This window comes from Carassius gibelio, chromosome A15, assembly GCF_023724105.1.
Source record: "Carassius gibelio isolate Cgi1373 ecotype wild population from Czech Republic chromosome A15, carGib1.2-hapl.c, whole genome shotgun sequence".
Classification (NCBI taxonomy): Eukaryota; Metazoa; Chordata; class Actinopteri; order Cypriniformes; family Cyprinidae; genus Carassius; species Carassius gibelio.
This window is the reverse complement of record NC_068385.1, coordinates 15,631,837-15,649,438: the sequence shown is the minus strand read 5'-3', so window position 1 is coordinate 15,649,438 and position 17,602 is coordinate 15,631,837. Positions and strand designations below refer to the sequence as shown.

General features: G+C 37.2%; 1 protein-coding gene across 2 annotated transcripts in view; it reads right to left on the bottom strand.

Annotated features, from left to right (window-relative positions):
* LOC128029331 (huntingtin-interacting protein 1-like) overlaps nucleotides 1–17,602 on the bottom strand; it is a 44,303-nt gene that overhangs the window by 13,351 nt on the left and 13,350 nt on the right. For both annotated transcript variants that reach the window (XM_052617073.1, XM_052617074.1), the window contains exons 2-16: nucleotides 14,270–14,333; nucleotides 13,342–13,484; nucleotides 12,192–12,248; nucleotides 10,311–10,391; nucleotides 7,146–7,222; nucleotides 6,960–7,021; nucleotides 5,070–5,210; nucleotides 3,659–3,716; nucleotides 3,464–3,539; nucleotides 2,973–3,110; nucleotides 2,791–2,888; nucleotides 2,612–2,684; nucleotides 1,846–2,029; nucleotides 900–988; nucleotides 75–191 (exon numbers count right to left, since the gene is read on the bottom strand). In XM_052617073.1, coding sequence (XP_052473033.1) covers nucleotides 75–191; nucleotides 900–988; nucleotides 1,846–2,029; nucleotides 2,612–2,684; nucleotides 2,791–2,888; nucleotides 2,973–3,110; nucleotides 3,464–3,539; nucleotides 3,659–3,716; nucleotides 5,070–5,210; nucleotides 6,960–7,021; nucleotides 7,146–7,222; nucleotides 10,311–10,391; nucleotides 12,192–12,248; nucleotides 13,342–13,484; nucleotides 14,270–14,333 — 1,458 coding nt within the window. The remainder of the gene's footprint in view (nucleotides 1–74; nucleotides 192–899; nucleotides 989–1,845; nucleotides 2,030–2,611; nucleotides 2,685–2,790; nucleotides 2,889–2,972; nucleotides 3,111–3,463; nucleotides 3,540–3,658; nucleotides 3,717–5,069; nucleotides 5,211–6,959; nucleotides 7,022–7,145; nucleotides 7,223–10,310; nucleotides 10,392–12,191; nucleotides 12,249–13,341; nucleotides 13,485–14,269; nucleotides 14,334–17,602) is intronic.

The following is a 17,602-nucleotide window of genomic DNA, read 5'->3' as shown; positions in this document are numbered from 1 at the left end:
ATGAGGAAAGGGAAGTGTAAGACAAGCATACTAAGGTTACATCAAGCAGAGGGAGTGTGTGTGTGTGTGTCCACCTGCTGACTGGTAGCATCCTGAGCAGCCTTCAATCTGTCCTGCATCTCTTTTTTTACATTCTCCACCTCATCCTGGGCAGCACAGGCCACCGTCATCTGACGCGTCACCTCGGCATTCTGAGAAACACATAGACATGTACAGTTTAGCACAGAGCCAAGACTGTTGGCTGACCCAGATCTTTTCCCAAGGACGTGGCAGCCACTGTCGGATGTCTCTGTGGTGGGATCAGAGCATGCTGCTGAATGGCAGTGAGTGTGATGACAGCTTCTAAGCATGAAGGCAGAAGACCAGAGTGCCAAGTTTCATCTGTGTAAGAAATAGAGCAGAGTCTGCGGAGAAAAAAGTCTGGTGAAGAAGCTAAACCACCTGCAGGTATACTGAGAGGCCTGACACTGGAGCTCAAGTGAGCAGTATAAAGTGCGCACACTGTGTCTGTGCAGAATGCAAATTTCTCCATCTACTATTTACAAGGAAGACACAGAACACCAACTGCATTTGCCAAAACAAGCACGCTGAGTAACATACTGTATCCCACAACCCAATGTGCTAAACCTTCCATTTCCAGTGTGAAGGAAATGTGGAAAAAATGAAATACAAACACACACACATATATTGTTTTCCTGTCCCTTCCCTTTTTAATTGAAACTTTTATTTGGCAAGGATGCATTTAATTAAACTTTTGAATGGTGGTGGTAAATATATATAAATTTGCATTAAACACTTTTTAATGCTTTAATTGCATGCATTAATGTGATCATTTGCCCTTGAAAAATATACATATACAGGCAGTGTGTGAACTAAATGTAGGTGTAACATCAATTCACCTTCCTCAGCAGGTCAGCGTGGCTCTGGACCAGCTCTGTGTATTTCTCCTTTAACTTGGTGTAGCGTTGCTCATTAGCTTGTGCTTTTCCTACAAAAAACACACACCCGAAATACCTACATTAACTATCAAAAAACCCAAGTCTTGATATGCCTCAGACCATGCTCTCTGCATCACAGAACAGTTAGCACCACTGAGAGCCTCAGCACAGGCCTGCATGCTGGTGAATTGGACTGTGCACTATATGGTTTATTAGCATATGATTAGAGGCTGCAGTGAACTGGCTGTGTTCCTCGACTCCAGAGTGTAAACAGACTGTCTAATGAGTATCCATTACTGTCCTGCATCTGAACTGACTCAGCACAGACCTTTAAAGGCATAGTTCACCCTAAAATGAAAATTCTGTCATCATTTTCAAGTTGTTCCAAACCTTCAATGTTGGTAACCCAACAGTTGACGGTAGCCATTGACTTCCACAATATAGACAAACAATACAATGGAAGTCAATGGCTAACAGTAACTGTTTGATTACCGACATTCTTTAAAATAACTTCTTTTGTTTTACACCGATAAAGGAAAACTTGAGGGCAAGTAAATTGCAACAGAATTATTATTTTTAGGTGAAATATCTCTTTAATATCCTGGCTATAACACTGTATTTATGCCATTATTTATGCTGATTTATGAAAGGATAACTCGTGTTCCAAAAAAAGCAACAGTTTGGGGTGAACCACTGAGTGTAAATTAACCAAAAAGGAAGAAAAGCCTGTTTCTTTTATTTGCAAAAGAGGAACAGGTCAGTCTTGAAGCCCTAACTTACAGCTGTCAGTCCAAGTTCTCTAAATATTAACAGGGTCGTGAATATCTTATATAATAATTGAAATAAAAAAAAAAAGTAGATTTGTACTCTGAAAATATTGTAAATCGGTCCAACAACAAACTCTTACTCTCGATTTCGCTCAGGCTGCGCTGCTCTTTCTCAGTGTCTTCTTTGACCCTGCGCAGGTCGTCTAGCTCCACCCTCAGGAACTCGCTCTCACCCAACGCCTGCTGCTTCAGGTGAGTCTGCTCCGCAAGCTCCGCCTCCAGCTCGTTCACACGCCCCCGGAGCGCTTGACACAGACGGCCACTCTGAGAAAGACCAAAAGTTTGTTAAGTGGCATATAGCTTTCATTTCCACTTCTCTTCCACTCTACAGGACCCTTTAAAAGGTTGGCGGCAGTAAAATATTTTAAAAGAAGTCTCTTATCAAAAATACAGTAGAAAATATTGTTAATCGTAATTGTTAATAATCCTAACTAAAATATTGTGAAATATTATTACAATTTAAAATAATTGTTTTCTTTTAAAATAATTGATTCCTTTGATGGTAAAGCTGAAATTTCAGCATCATTACTCCGGTCCTTCAGAAATCATTCTAATACGCTGAGCTGATGCTCAAGAAACATTTCTGATTATCAATGCTGAAAACAGTTGTGCTGCTTAATTTTGTGGAAACCATGATTCTTTCTTCAAACATTTTTTAAAGAACATAATTTATTTGAAATAGAACTCCTTTGTAACATTATAAATGTATTTGCAATTACTTTTGATCAATTTAACACATCCTTACTGAATAAAAATATGAATTACTTAAAAAAAAAACATTTCTGACTGCAAACTTTTAAGCGGTATCTTATCAGATTTGGCCTCCTCTCATCTCCCTCTCTTTACCTCCAATCTGAAGGACTCCAGCTCCTCTTTCACGGCCTGCAGCTCCGCTGTGAGCTGCTCAATCAAACGGTCTCTGAGATGAGAGATACATATTCCTTTGTTATAATTTGTTCTAATAAACTCAAAGAGCTTCCTATAACGTATTTATTCTATTCTCCAACAGTCTTTCCAAGTCTTACTTCTCGTCTTTGCGCATGCCGTTCTGATTGTTGAAGTTGAATGGGTCTGTAGCAGCCGAGGTGCCAAAAAGGTCGTCGAATTTGCTGTCCACAGTACTCTAATGGAGAAAAAAAATATTCAAAAACTTGAGATGGAAGGAAAGTATACGGACAAATTTGGAAAGTGAGATTTTGTGTGGTACCGCTAAAGGTGGGATGTCCGTGTCCACCAGGTCTTCTGTCTCTACTACATGTTCACTCTCAGGGGACTCCGCTGGAATCACCACCACTGGACTGATGTGTTCGGAGAGGGCTGACGCCCGCAGGAAGTTTGGCGGATTCTGAAGAGAGATGTGAAGAAAGGAAGCTACTAAAATATGCTTTCACGCAGGTTTCCCTCGTATGCTATTGGTGAAGAAAACGGATAGCCCTGTCCTAGTCTCACACCATTGGTTGAGCTGATGTCACAATGTTGTAAACATGATGCTCAAACAAATTAAAAATAGCTCGCTGTGCCTTTAAATGTTGTTTTATAGGGCAGCCTGCAGTAATTTTTCAGCAGAGTCCAGTTGAGAATCCTAATGCTAGAAAACGAAGCAGGCAGATATGCAAATGAGTTACATAATTTCTTTCCACTAGCAGCATTTTTGGACTTGGGTCAGGCAGGAATCTGTTTGGTATGCAGGAGTCTCACCTCAGGAAGTTGAGGGATCTGAATCAGTCTCTTGAAATACTGCAGGTTACTGGAGCGATAGAACAGACTCTTCAGCCTGGAAAGAGAGGGGCACGGAGCGAAGAGAAAAGATTGAGAGAGTGAGAAATACAAAAGAATAAACTAGTATCAGTCTGCGTGACTCTGTCCTGACTGGATAGTGACTGACAGACTCACTTCTTAAACTGCTCCTGGAAGCGATCCCTGTGACCCTGCAGAGTATCTGCTGGCAGACCTGGAGGAGAGCACACTATTTTCAGCTCTATTTTTATTACATTTCAGTATAATATTCAAAGGACCAATGCCAAATACAGAACAATGACAACTTTCCTAACAGAAAACATCAATAAAATTATTAAAAATATTAATATTAGTGTTTTCAAATGTGTCCGCGTGTTACAGCGTTATAAATATTTAACACTATTAACGCAGGGGCGGAGCTAGGGTTGACCACCCCACTTATATCTGCTGCTTTGGTCTCTTTTTCTTTACAAGAATTGTGTGTTTATTAAGATGCAGGTCGTCTTTAAGAACGAATCAAACAGGAGGCTTTTCAGACGCACAATCCAGCTTCGCCTTAGCATCAGGCACTAGTCAAATGAGTGAGGAAAAGCTACAGATGACGAGGAGCTCAGTAGAACAACAGTGAACTGTGGTCAGATGAGATGCCTCCAGGTCATATATCAGTAAAATCTAGTTTTCCTGTCCTGACAGCCAGTATACTCTGTTCGTAGCATGTGCTCTTCAATTTCACACACAAATATCATCAGATCTGCATCAGATCTGCGTCATGTTCAGTTCATGTTCGAATTTAGTGTTTGATAACTTTATTCAATTTCCTACATGCTGAAGGGCACAGGTAAATATGACATTACAATGGGTTTATGTGAAGATTGTTTTAAGTTCACTTAAATAAGAAGCTGCTATTTTTTAAAAGTCTAATAATGTTAAAATTGACAGCTAACAATTATACTGTAATGTTAAATGTTCAATTTAAACAATGGTTAAATATTAGAAAAAGAAAGAAAAAAAACTTTCATAGACATCAGTAGTATTGGTTTCAGTCATACTCACCGTCAGTCAAAAAAAATATGCCATTAAACAATATTAAAAACATACTGTCTGTGTTGTTTCTACACTGATTTGAGGACGATTGCAATATAAAAGAAGATTAATTTTTTTTTATTCATTTAAAAATTAATTTATATTTAATGTTAGGTGGGTTTAATAGCGACTGTTCACATTTTATGAACAGAAAAAAGCAGATTTGGTCCACTTTTGTCTGCAGTCTGAACGTAGCCTTTGATGGTGAGCGTGATTTCACCAAGTACAACATCCTTGTTGATGCTGGAACAACATTCCAATCAACCAATCAGAACTGAGATATAACTTTTCAGGAAATGTCCGTTTTAGGCTTAAAATCAGGGTTAGGTGCTTCTACACTCTTGTTAATCAGTCTTCATTACCCACTGATTTTAGGAATAAATTATGATCCAGGATCATCAAAACATATTTATCCAGGAACATGTCTTACTTGGCAAAATCACGATACTCCTTTGTGTGAGAGAGATGTGATTTATGGACTCACATGAGTGGAGTTTGAAGAGCAGTTTGACGGTGTAGTCGTACAAATGACTAGAGTCCAGAATGACCTGGATAAGAGGAGCCAGACGACACTGACCCGCTGCTGTCACTGACACGGAGCGAGACATATCCAACGAGCTGAACACTGTGAAGAAACAAACACCAAATAAAGCCATCATTTCAGAGATACTAAAACCCCTTATAACATAAGTATCTTTTCTCACGCTCTAATACAAAATTATAATTATATTATATTGTTATAAATTGTGCATATAAATAATTTATATTATCCATTTATAATAATAATAATAATGATAAATTATTATAAATAGTTTTGTGTAAATGTTATAATATGCATATATTCATTTACAATAATGTATATCCAAACATTTTGGACATTTTTTTTCTTTAGAAACTCTGTGCATTATATATCAATAACTTATAAGATATTTTCTTTTCTTTTTTCTCAAGCAAAATATATATATCTAAAACAAAATAAATGTGTTGCAACATTTACGCATTTAGCAGAAGCTTTTATCCAAAGCGACTTGAGTAAATAGACAAATAGAAACATTTGTGGTTTACAAGCCAGCCAAATATGACTCATAAAAAATGCCAAGTAAATAAAATAATTTTCAAAATCTTGAAAAAACGAGCAGTATTCTCTGCTCCCAAATGCTGGGGGTGTGTCCGCTGAAACCACGCCCACTTGTGGGAAAGCTGCCACCTCTCTCATCGGTCAAATACTTCTACAGACTGAATGGATGCTCTTTAGCAGCTTAATTTAAAAAGACCAAGCTTTTTTGTAAATAATCGCAACCAGGTAATATGCATTTACGTGTCAAAGGCATAGCTAGTATGTAGTAACTAACTGTAATAAAAGTAACTCACGACAGCACTGCATAGACCGATCAATACATCACATCAAAGTACCACGAGAGCGATTTGAAAGCATAAGGCACTATCTGATCTCTATAGCTCTCGTGGTACTTCAAGATGTCCTACAAAAATCCATCAAATCGAACACACCTCTTTATAGTGTGAGCAGAGGGGCCATGCTCACTGACTCCAGTGCATGACTGAGACATGATTTCAGCCCCACCCAAAAAAACCTCTGAACACAAAAATAGGGAAAAACTATTTAACGCTCTAATTTATACTGAAATATATACTTATTTATATGCTTTGGTTATTAATAATATATTTTCCCTACTACCTAAATACATTTGTTTAAAATACTCTAAAAAGCATCAATTCTCAATTGGCAAGATGTTTGCTTTCATTTTATGAATCCTTCTTTCATGCCATTCCCTTCAACGTGCTGTTTTTCTCAATCAATCCCTTTCATTGCCCATTTCCTCATTCACATTCATCCCCACACTCCCTCCCTGCCTCCGTCCGTCCGTCTCTCTGGTGATCAGTGATGCAGGCTCCTGTGAGACCCCGTCTTCTCAGCACACAGAGAGGTGTGGTTTCCTGTGCCAGGGAGCTGCATTTCAGCCAACAACACTTGCATTAACTTCTCCCTAATGCTTTCAGCACAGGCACACTGATCTATCAGTGTTTCAGCTTGATTTCACTGCCTTTTTCAGCAGAAATATCTATCCCCATGGAGGTGTCATTTGTTTTTTTTTTGCTCTAGAATACACATTACTATTTCTTTCCTGCAGCTTTGAAGTTTAATAAATGACACATTTTATTGACCTTACTCAAAAAGAGTCTTGAAAAAGAGATTTTAGCCTTTCTCTGTTCAAGTAGATTGAAGCTGTATTTATCTGGCTACTATCTACTTAGAAAACAGCTGCTCTGTGGCATAACCAAAATGACCATCAGGTGAACTAACTAAAGGGACTTTTCTGGGGTCTCAGGCACCTGCACTCCACTTTAAACTTACCGCCCAAGAAAAGGTTCAGCTCACAATCCAAGTAATCAAACATCTCCACTGTCAGCTGGAAGCTACATGTGTTGAGAGGAGAGGAAACATGATTAAGTCACATCCCACAAACACACAGAGCAATTTTGGAGCTTTTTTTAATAATAAAAAAAGAATAAAAAAAAAAAAACACAAAGCAAAACTCACAAATTATTGACGTCGTTCTCACCCGCCTCATCAAGCTGTCTGTTTGACATCTGAAGGTTGCCTGGGAAACGAGGATTCTGGAAAAGCAAGTGGGGTAAATGTTATTTTTGTGAGAGTCTGACAGCATATCCTTTTAAAATACCCATGAAATGGCTTGAAAAATGTAATTTTCAAGTATTGATGCATTTCATATTGACACAGGAAGCTATAAATATATAATATAATATATATTATAATCTAGGTAATAGGCTATATTTACACCTACGATCAAAAAATGATTATTTATTATTATTATTTCAAATGTTTATTTATTTTAATTTTGATGATTATAACTGACAACTAAGGAAAATCCCAAATTCAGTATCTCAGATAATTTGAATATTGTGAAAAGGTTCAATATTGAAGACACCTGGTGCCACACTCTAATCAGCTAATTAACTCAAAACACCTGCAAAGCCTTTAAATGGTCTCTCAGTCTAGTTCTGTAGGCTACACAATCATGGGGAAGAGTGCTGACCTAACAGTTGTCCAAAAGATGACCATTGACACCTTGCACAAGGAGGGCAAGACACAAAAGGTCATTGCAAAAGAGGATGGCTGTTCACAGAGCTCTGTGTCCAAGCACATTAATAGAGAGGTGAAGGGAAAGAAAATATGTGGTAGAAAAAAAAAAGTGTACAAGCAATAAGGATAACCACACCCTGGAGAGGATTGTGAAACAAAACCCATTCAAAAATGTGGGGGAGATTCACGAAGAGTGGACTGCAGCTGGAGTCAGTGCTTCAAGAACCACTGCACACAGACGTATGCAAGACATGGGTTTCAGCTGTCGCATTCCTTGTGTCAAGACACTCTTAAACAACAGACAGCATCAGAAGCGTCTCGCTTCAAAAAGAACTGGACTGCTGCTGAGTGGTCTGAAGTTATGTTCTCTGATGAAAGTAAACTTTGCATTTCCTTTGGAAATCAGGGTCCCAGAGTCTGGAAAAGAGAGGAGAGGCAAACAATCCATAGCCGCGTTTCCACTGGCGACCTTAAGCCGGGCATGCTAGTGCGTGCCAGGGCCAGTCGTGTTTCCACTGTCACTTCCGGGGCTTGATCGTGCCTCGCTGGGGCTTCCTCGGGGCCAACGGCCAGGGTTTTTTGGCCCGACGAAAACCTTGGGCCAAAGCGGGCCAGCTGGGGCTAGAGGAGGGGTTATAAACATAGGCGGAGTTTCTTCGCGTCTAAAGAGCTCAGCGCTGTGGATCATTTCAGAAAGATAACAGCTTTAACACCGGTTTTAAAGACTTTTTAAAATAAGTTAAGTTCAAAACTCACTTTCAGTCAGCAACGAGTGTTTGAAATAACTTGATCCAATGTGTATTATAATCACCATACAAGGCAGAAATATTTATAAGCGATGCAAATGTCTGTGCACGCTAGGCAATAACATTACCATAGTAAACATGGTAAATATCACCGTTTGAAGAAATCAGACGCCAGCTTCGTCTCATAAAAAAATATAATAATGTTTTTGTTCGGGAGCTTTTATAAAAATAGAGATATTATCATTCAATCTAAATGTGACGGCTACTGTGGCTAATAAACAGAAACAGACTGGACTGAATAAGCAGGCTATTTTCATAAGCGTTTTTATAGAGTGATTATAGAGTGACGCATTTATGTGTGATTAATTTTTAGTCCTGATAAATTAAATCAATATGATCAATGTATAACTTATTCTACATTGATGCTTTTGAATTTGAATATATAACAAAGCATGCACACAAACGGCTGCTTTTATCATGTTAGTTTTGTGATCGCGCATGTTCCAGTGACTTATTTCTTAATTTTTTGATAACTTCTCTTTGTTGGTGAAATGATGAGGTTGCATGACGTTGTTCTGAGAGGCGTGTAAAGGTCGTGTTTTAGTGATGGGCAGTGGAGCTTCAGGCTCCACTGTGGAAACCCTGCGCTATTCTGGCCTTGGTGCTACTGGCCCGGGGCTATGAGCCCCGCCCAGCCTGCTTTAAGCCCTGGCTCGCACTGGCCCGACAGTGGAAATGCGGCTCACATTGCTTGAGGTCCAGTGTAAAGTTTCCATAGTCAGTGATGGTTTGGGGTGCCATGTCATCTGCTAGTGTTGGTCCATTGTGTTTTCTGAGGTCCAAGGTCAACACAGCCATATACAAGGAAGTTTTAGAGCACTTCATGCTTCCTGCTGCTAACCAAAATTAGGCAGATGCAGATTTTATTTTCCAACAAGACTTGGCACCTGCACACAGTGCCAAAGCTACCAGTACCTGGTTTAAGGACCATGGTATCCCTGTTCTTAATTGGCCAGCAAAACCCATAGAAAATCTATGGGGTGTTGGGAAGAGGAAGATGTGATATGTCAGACCCAACAATGCAGAAGAGCTGAAGGCCACTATCAGAGCAACCTGGGCTCTCATAACACCTGAGCAGTGCCACAGACTGATCGAATCCATGCCACGCCGCATTGCTGCAGTAACTCAGGCAAAACTAATTCAACTAAGTATTGAGTGCTGTACATGATCATACTTTTCATTTTCATAATTTTTTTAAATCTTGGCCAACTTAAAAGTATGAAAATTAAAAGTATGAGCATGTACAGCACTTAATACTTAGTTAGGGGTCCTTTTGCCTGAGTTACTGCAGCAATGCAGCGTGGCATGGAGTCGATCAGTCTGTGGCACTGCTCAGGTGTTATGAGAGCTATATATACATACAACAATTCAAATTGTTTTATTAAATTATTCTTTATAATTATATTAGAATTATATTATTATATACTTTATCTAAATTCTAGATTCTTTATCTAAATTGTATATATTTATTATTTAAATACCTAAAATAACTAATGTATATTTAATATAAACAGCATTCATTTTCATATTATTATACAATTTATATATATATATATATATATATATATATATATATATATATATATATATATATATATATATATATATATATATATATATATATATATATAATGTTTGTGAATTTTCTTTTTTCTTTCTTTTTTTTTCTTTAGGATTAAAAAAACCCAAACAATTGTCATGGGGTCACAAAATAACTGAATAAAGACTGGAAAGTCTGGGAATTAAGATCCGAGGAGGCGAGTTCGAAGACAGATGTTCTGCTTCAGTCACTCACTTTGATGTGAAACTCCATTTTGGTTATGAGCAGTTTGAGGTAGATGCTGCACAACTTGCCGTAGCCTTCACTCAAATGACCCTGAGAAAAAAAGAGAGGAGCATGAGGGCGAGAAAAACACTCAACGCTTCAAAAGGAAATTACACCTTTGCCCTTCCATAGCATCAGTAGCAGCAAATGAGTCCTCGTCTCATTCTCAGCTCATCAGCTCACTTCACAGTCCAAAGTGTGAGTCACTGTGGGTAGATTAAGGTCATGTTTGATGCTTATTAACATGTCTGGTGTACACACATAATAGAACCAGCTGCAGGTCAAGTTAATGATCTTTTTCTGTCACTTCCTGTTCCATTCACCACTTACTGTGACATCATAACAGGAAGGGGGCGGAGCTGTTTGCATGAAATGTGTCTCGAGTTTAATCGTGCAGCACGCTCTCAGCAAATACTCAGGAGGGATGCAAACTAAAGTCTTTCCAGTAAACAAAAGTTGCAGCTCAGCATGTTGCATCTGACCCTTCATGTTTGCTAGCGATACACAGCTAATTGTAAACGGCATTAGAAACACTTCCATTGTTGACAATAATGCTAAAGTCAACATGTAATGGCATCCACAAGTTACTGTATTAGAGCTACTCTATTAATATAAATAAATCTGAAATCCAAATATGGTTTAGTGTGATTATCAAATCACAACGTCTATGATTAATTAATGCGAATACATAGCGTGTTTCACAGCGAAGTGCAGCACTGTGTTATACACGTTCTTGTGATCCTGTGTTTTCAGTGACTCAGATCAGCTCGGTTTACAGTAAATTCTGCTCTATATAATCTCATCTATGCATCTCTGCATCTGGTCTTAGTTTGTGATGCTTATAACATGCATTCAGAAACTTCCCATCTTCCCAAACTTGAAAAATGAGAAGCGTTAATAAACAGACTGTTGACAAGCTTTAAGGATTTACAATGATTTCACACCAAAATAAAAGTTTGCAGGTAAAACTTTTGGAAGTAAATAAATAAAGATGGTCATAAACATTTAGTATTGTTGCATAATAATGTTGCATTTGTATAATAAAATAAAAATATTAATACTTTAATTATTTAACTTTATAGACGATTTGCTTATTTGATAGTGAAATATTACAACAATATCCCTTATTTTATTTAGTAACAACAACAATTATTTTTTAATTATTGTAAATCAGCACATTAATATATAATCACAAAATATTCTGCTAAACTAAGTTTTCACCCCAAATCTGTAATGCGACAGCTAAAGATTTTCTTTCTTATATAAACACCCATTTATTCTATGTAAGAAAAACAATTAAAAAAAAACTTTTACACTGTATTTAATAAAGAAAAAATATAATCTGAATATTTTGCAATCAATTTGTCTTTAGTATTAAATGTCAATATATCAATCAAAAAAATCTAAAATTTATAAAGCACAATATAAACAACATTATTTGACCATCGTGCTGAACATCAAATATAAGTTCTAGATAAAAGACCAAAAAAAATAAAAACATCCAACAAAACGCACTTCATAAAAGCATTTGATAAGATTTCAGGGATGTCTGACTGCTACACTCATAACAAGCTCCTCCAGAGTGACACACGCTCACGTCATCGTCAGATAATTACAGATCATCTCTGCGCTGAGGTTAGTGTGTCTGACTCATACACAGAACGCCAAGCTATTTAGTTGTCAATCAGCAGTAACGAAATGGCTTGCTGACTGACACACTGACAGTTTCCACAATGAGATGAGAACTCCACAAGGCCTCATTCAATACGACACAGAGTTATATTGAGCGAGCCTCAGTTTTAGTGGGAAATCATTCAAACCAGCAGCAGAAACTCGTGTTCACATGCTTACCCACATCCTGCTCATGTCGTTCAGGTCAGCCTTGTGCCGCATGGAGTCCTTAATGACCTGAGACAGAGAGACAGAGACAGCATTCTAGATACCTCCAATTCTCTCCTTTAAACCTCATCAAATAAGAGACCTCATTTTACCCTCAAATTAGATCAAATAAAATACATACCTCATATAAGATACCTCAAAATCAAATTAAATACAAACCTCTAATTACCATCAAATAAGATAAAGTCTCAAAATAGAAAAAGATACTGCATATTAACCATAAATAACCCCAAATAAAATAAAATAAAAACAAGTTTAAAATTCCTTCAAGTTTAAAATACAATAAAAATGCCTCATATTATCCTCAAATAAGATACCTCAAAATCTAATTCAATAGAAACCTCTAATTACTATCAAATAACATCTCAAAATAAAAAAAGATACCGCATATTAACCTAAAAATAAAACAAAAAATAAGCTTAAAATAAAAATGCCACAAATTATCATCAAGTAAGATACCTCAGAATAAATCAATTAAGATAAAATAAAATAGGTACCTTGTATCTCAGAATGATTTATCTAAAAATAGGCCAGTTATTGGCCAAAAATGTATTTAAATAAATGTAAATTCGTTTAAAATGTCTTAAAATATACATAAAATAAAATAGTCCAAAGAGCAGGGTGTTTTATGGCCAATATTTGATACAGTTTAAACATAGTACACACAAATATTGGGTAAAACAGCTTCTTATTATTTAAGCTGAATTGTTGTTATTGATCATTTTCTGTATGAAAGGAAATTTCCGAATGTACTTTGGGACTGCCCACTCTGCATAGGTTATATACAGCACACCCCTTGAACAGATTTTGGGTAAGGATACAGCATATGGCACCTAAAGATGCTGTCTAAGTAGACAGCTGATTAGTAGATAACTCTCACAGGGCTTGTGAGAGTTGATGTGGAATTGCTTAATATGGATCACACACACACACACATTGTGTGTTGCTGATGCATACAGCGTTTACTATGGGGAGCTGATTTGAGTGTGTGAGAAAAACTAATTTATCAAAGGGAGAAGCAGATATCAAGAAACTAAGCGCTTGAGAGATAGTGAGGATGAGGTGCAATTAGATGTTTAAGAGATAATTTGGCTGTACTCACATTTGGATGGCCATCCCTCAGCAGCTTGTGGAAGACATGACAAAATTTCCAGCAGAGCACTGCATTGCTGGAAAGGGGAAGGCGGTTGACAGCAAGCCAGAATGTGTGAGCCCCCTTCTCATGGTGCGTGCCCAATATGCACGGTGAAGACGCCAGTCAAGGACAAAACTGAGGGGTGTGGGATTTAAAGTCTGCATCTCGGAGATTTCCGCATTTTATTCCAGATACTCTAGATACCTGAACCAACCTTATGGGAGAAGGACTAACCGAACCACATCCTTTCAATGAATATTAAGTAATATAAACCCGATAGCCAATGAATGATACAATTAATTGCATATATTATAATACAATTAATGGGGGATCCAAATAAACAATTGCCAATTATCGGCAGATTAATTGGTATGTCTGGCATATGGGAACATAATATCTGAGGTATCAAATATTTGGCAATAATAATACAAATAAATAAATAAAGCAAGTTTAAATGCTCAAGTTTGTAAAAATAAATGACCCATATTACTCTCAAATTAGATACTTAAATTACATAAAATTAAATAAATTAATTATAGCATGTTTATAAAATAATATACCCTCAATTTAGATTCTTCAATATATTTAATAGAAATTTAATAAACAAAAACAAAAAAAGCTAATTTAAAAGCTCTTCAAGTTTAAAAGCAGGCTATTCATGGCCAATACAAAACAAAAACCTAAATAAAATATAAATAAATACAAACAGGTTTAAATGCTCAAGTTTCGATGACCAGAATAAATTGAAACAATGGTTATTTGGTTATTTAGTAATGCCGACGATATCAAGTTGATTTGAATTTTGTCTATCGTTTATCGGGTGATTGCCAAATGCTTATAAAATAAGCATCATAATTCGCATTTCTCTTTCAGGGCAACACAACCAAAAGGATATTCCTGGCATGCTTCTCTTTAACAGCAACCTCCTGTGTGTTGATGGCTTTGTTGATGCTCACCGCCTGTAGAAGAGGAAAAGAGAAGACTATTTATTTTCTGGGCCCTTCGTTTAGCCTTTCTAGAGAGATTAAAGATTAAAAACCAGCTCATTGCAGAAGAGTCTTTCTGTGTGCTGAGCGAAACAGTGAGTTTTAGTGTTTCACTGCAGCCTTATTGGGCAATTTTAACCACCGCTGTGCAACCGCCGCTGAATACTAATGAAGTTGAGCTCAAGGAGTGTATGACAGGCAGCATGACCTTAAACACTACTAGCGCTTGGGCTACATCCTCATAATAGTTTATGATTAATCTCTCAACCAAATACATACTGACAATACTGAGAGCTCTGAAGCAGAACAAACTTGTGAGAGACATCGAAAAAGCATAAGCCATATGTTTTCTTTCCAGTTTCTGTCACAGATGCCAAACCTCCATCAGTTCTCGGTACCTTCACAACGTAAACAGTGTTCCTGTTTAATCAGCCATCTCATTTTCAGCATGGTCAGCTGAATGTAATGAACTCTTATTCGTCCATCAGATAATGCACATGGTTGCATGAGCCAGTTGAGGTGTGGCAGGACAAAAAGCCAAATTATAACCAAATTCTAATGGCATTGCACATATGAGTCATAAAGCAGACAATCCCATGAAGCAATTGCAAATAATGAAGTTTAAAAAAAAAATGTGCAAGATGGCAGACAAGTCAAGCTAAATGACTATTATAAATATTTTTGGTAACACTTTACAATAATTTGTTAGTATAATTAGTTAACTACACAAGTTAACATGAACTAACATTAACACTATACAAAAATATAATATCACAATAACAATAAAAGTTCCGTAGCATTTATTAAATCTAAATGTTAATATCAGCATTTATTAAAATGGTCAGATATTGTACACCTTTCAGGAGTTTTATTTTAGGTTTTGATGTTCTTCAGAATATATATTTGCGGCATTAGTACCAAAAATCATCTCATTATATTTTTACAGCTCCTTTCTCAGGAGGTATGCTAAGAACAGGTCGATTTTAGCCTGTGTAATTAATATTCATGAGCCTCTCTTCTGATTGGCCTGTTGTTTCCTGAGTGACGCATGGCCAGACCAACCACAGGTAACTAGGGTCAGCTGATGTCACTGCGCTAGCTGGAGGCGGCCCACTCAAACCAGCACAGATTCGGCTACGTAAGGAGCTTAAAATATCATCTTGTTGTGATGTTGGGTGACAGAATCAACATAATACAGCCTCAAATTAGAAATTTGATCGCGTATCTGCTGCCACTGCCAGACAAAAAACTGGTGACCGCTGTGGTTAAACACGATAAAACGAGCAGAAAGGACAGAAACTATCGTCAAAAATGCTCGTGTTTGCAGTGCACACTTATCGAAAAGGTTCAATAAAGTACTTCCTTTTGTTATTAAGGACGAGTCTACAGATTTTTTGCCATATGTTTCTTGCATCTCACGACAAAAAATGTTTGTTCATGTGTGTAAAACAACAAGCTGATGATTTATATATAATCATTTGTAATTGTATATACATTGTATATAGTTTAATTGTGGCTGGAACAATAATGTAGATGTAAAAATAGTTGCCTGCTGAAATTGAAATGTATATAAATCTTCAACATGATGTGCTAGAGAGACACAATGAGTTTGTATTTACGGTACTATACACATTAGATGTGATCCACCTCATAGTAACAATCCTGTCAGATCGTCCATCCATACTTTGAGTGAAAGTATAACGTTACAGGTCGGCCGATCTGGTTTTGTGGTTGGAGTTAACCTTTTCGACATGTTTCAGTGCTGTTGTTGCTCAATGCTCAGCAATGGCACGGACGCGATGTTGTCTGAGGGTTTGACAGTAGGAGAGTGGGACGGTGGGCGGTGCTTGGGGTGGTGACTGAAGGAGTGACTGTAGTTCTGACGTCAAATTTTTACAGAAGTCACAACGGTTCGAGAAAAATCACAGAACTTTAAGCAGGCTGTGTGCATTTTACTGTGGACTGACTGTTTTGATATGTATGTAGTAGTTAAATAGCCCCTAGACCTCAATTATCGTGAAAAAAAACACCAAATTTCATGAGACATTTAATACATTTTTGACTACTTTTTAACTGATATTTGCATCGGTCATGTGTTTTCTATGCTTAGAACAGCACTCGAGCTTAGCAGTATGCTAAACTACAATACTGTTCAAAAGTCTGGTTTTAGTAAGAATATTTTCCTTGAAAGAAATAAATACTTTTATTCACCAGGACACATTAAATTGATCCAAACTGGTAATAAAGACAGCTGTTTTCAACATAGATAAAAAATGTTTCTTGAGCAGCAAATCAGCAGATCAGAATGATTTCTGAAGGATCATGTGACACTGAAAATTCAGCCTTGCATCACAGAAATAAATTACATTTAAAAAAATATTTAAAATACAAACCCGTAATAATATTTAACAACTGGTATATTTACTGGTAGATTAGGTTTTGAAACAATACTTTATTTGAATACTTTAATCATTTGAAGCAATACTGCTGCATATTCCACTTTAGACCAAAAATAAATCTGAAACGTTTTGTTGAAGAGGCCAGGGATCATCATGACAAGAAATTCTTGCAAGGATGCTGAGAGAATGCTGCTGTAGGGTGTATAAAGGTGGAGTTCAGTCTTCATCCCTGACACACTGTTAAATGTGACAAGGCACGACTTTGTTTAGACAGAGTCACAGCTGTGATCTCAAACATGAAGACAAAGGTAAAGAAAGGACAGCAGATTGGAAAAATCCATCCAGGTTTCTTATGGTCCAACCCAACAATAATTTTAGCCAATGCTCTTCCTCCAAAAACAGCACCTGTCCTTGAGTCGTCGGTTTCTTCCATCCCTCACCAACAACCAATGATGCATTCTGAGCGAATATATGACTAAAACCTTCCATGAACCATCAAGTCTATAAAAAGATCATCAGTAGAAACGACGTCAACAAATTTCCATCAAAACATAGGAAATGAAGACCTTTCCAAATGAAGGAGCAGAAGAGATCGGGATGCTGATGTGAGGAGAGATGTGACCCAATTTGTCCACACTAGGACTCTGTCGTCTGTGTGAATGAGTTGTGCCAGCTGCCCAGGCCTTTTGGCACTGCTGAGTGAATTTACTGGCATCCCGGCCCATTACCTCTCTCACTAACACAGGCAAATGATAAGATGAAGTGATAACGCTTCTTAAAGGAAGAAGAGAGAAATAAACTGGGAAAGATTACAAGCAGAGATTAGCATAATGTAATCACATA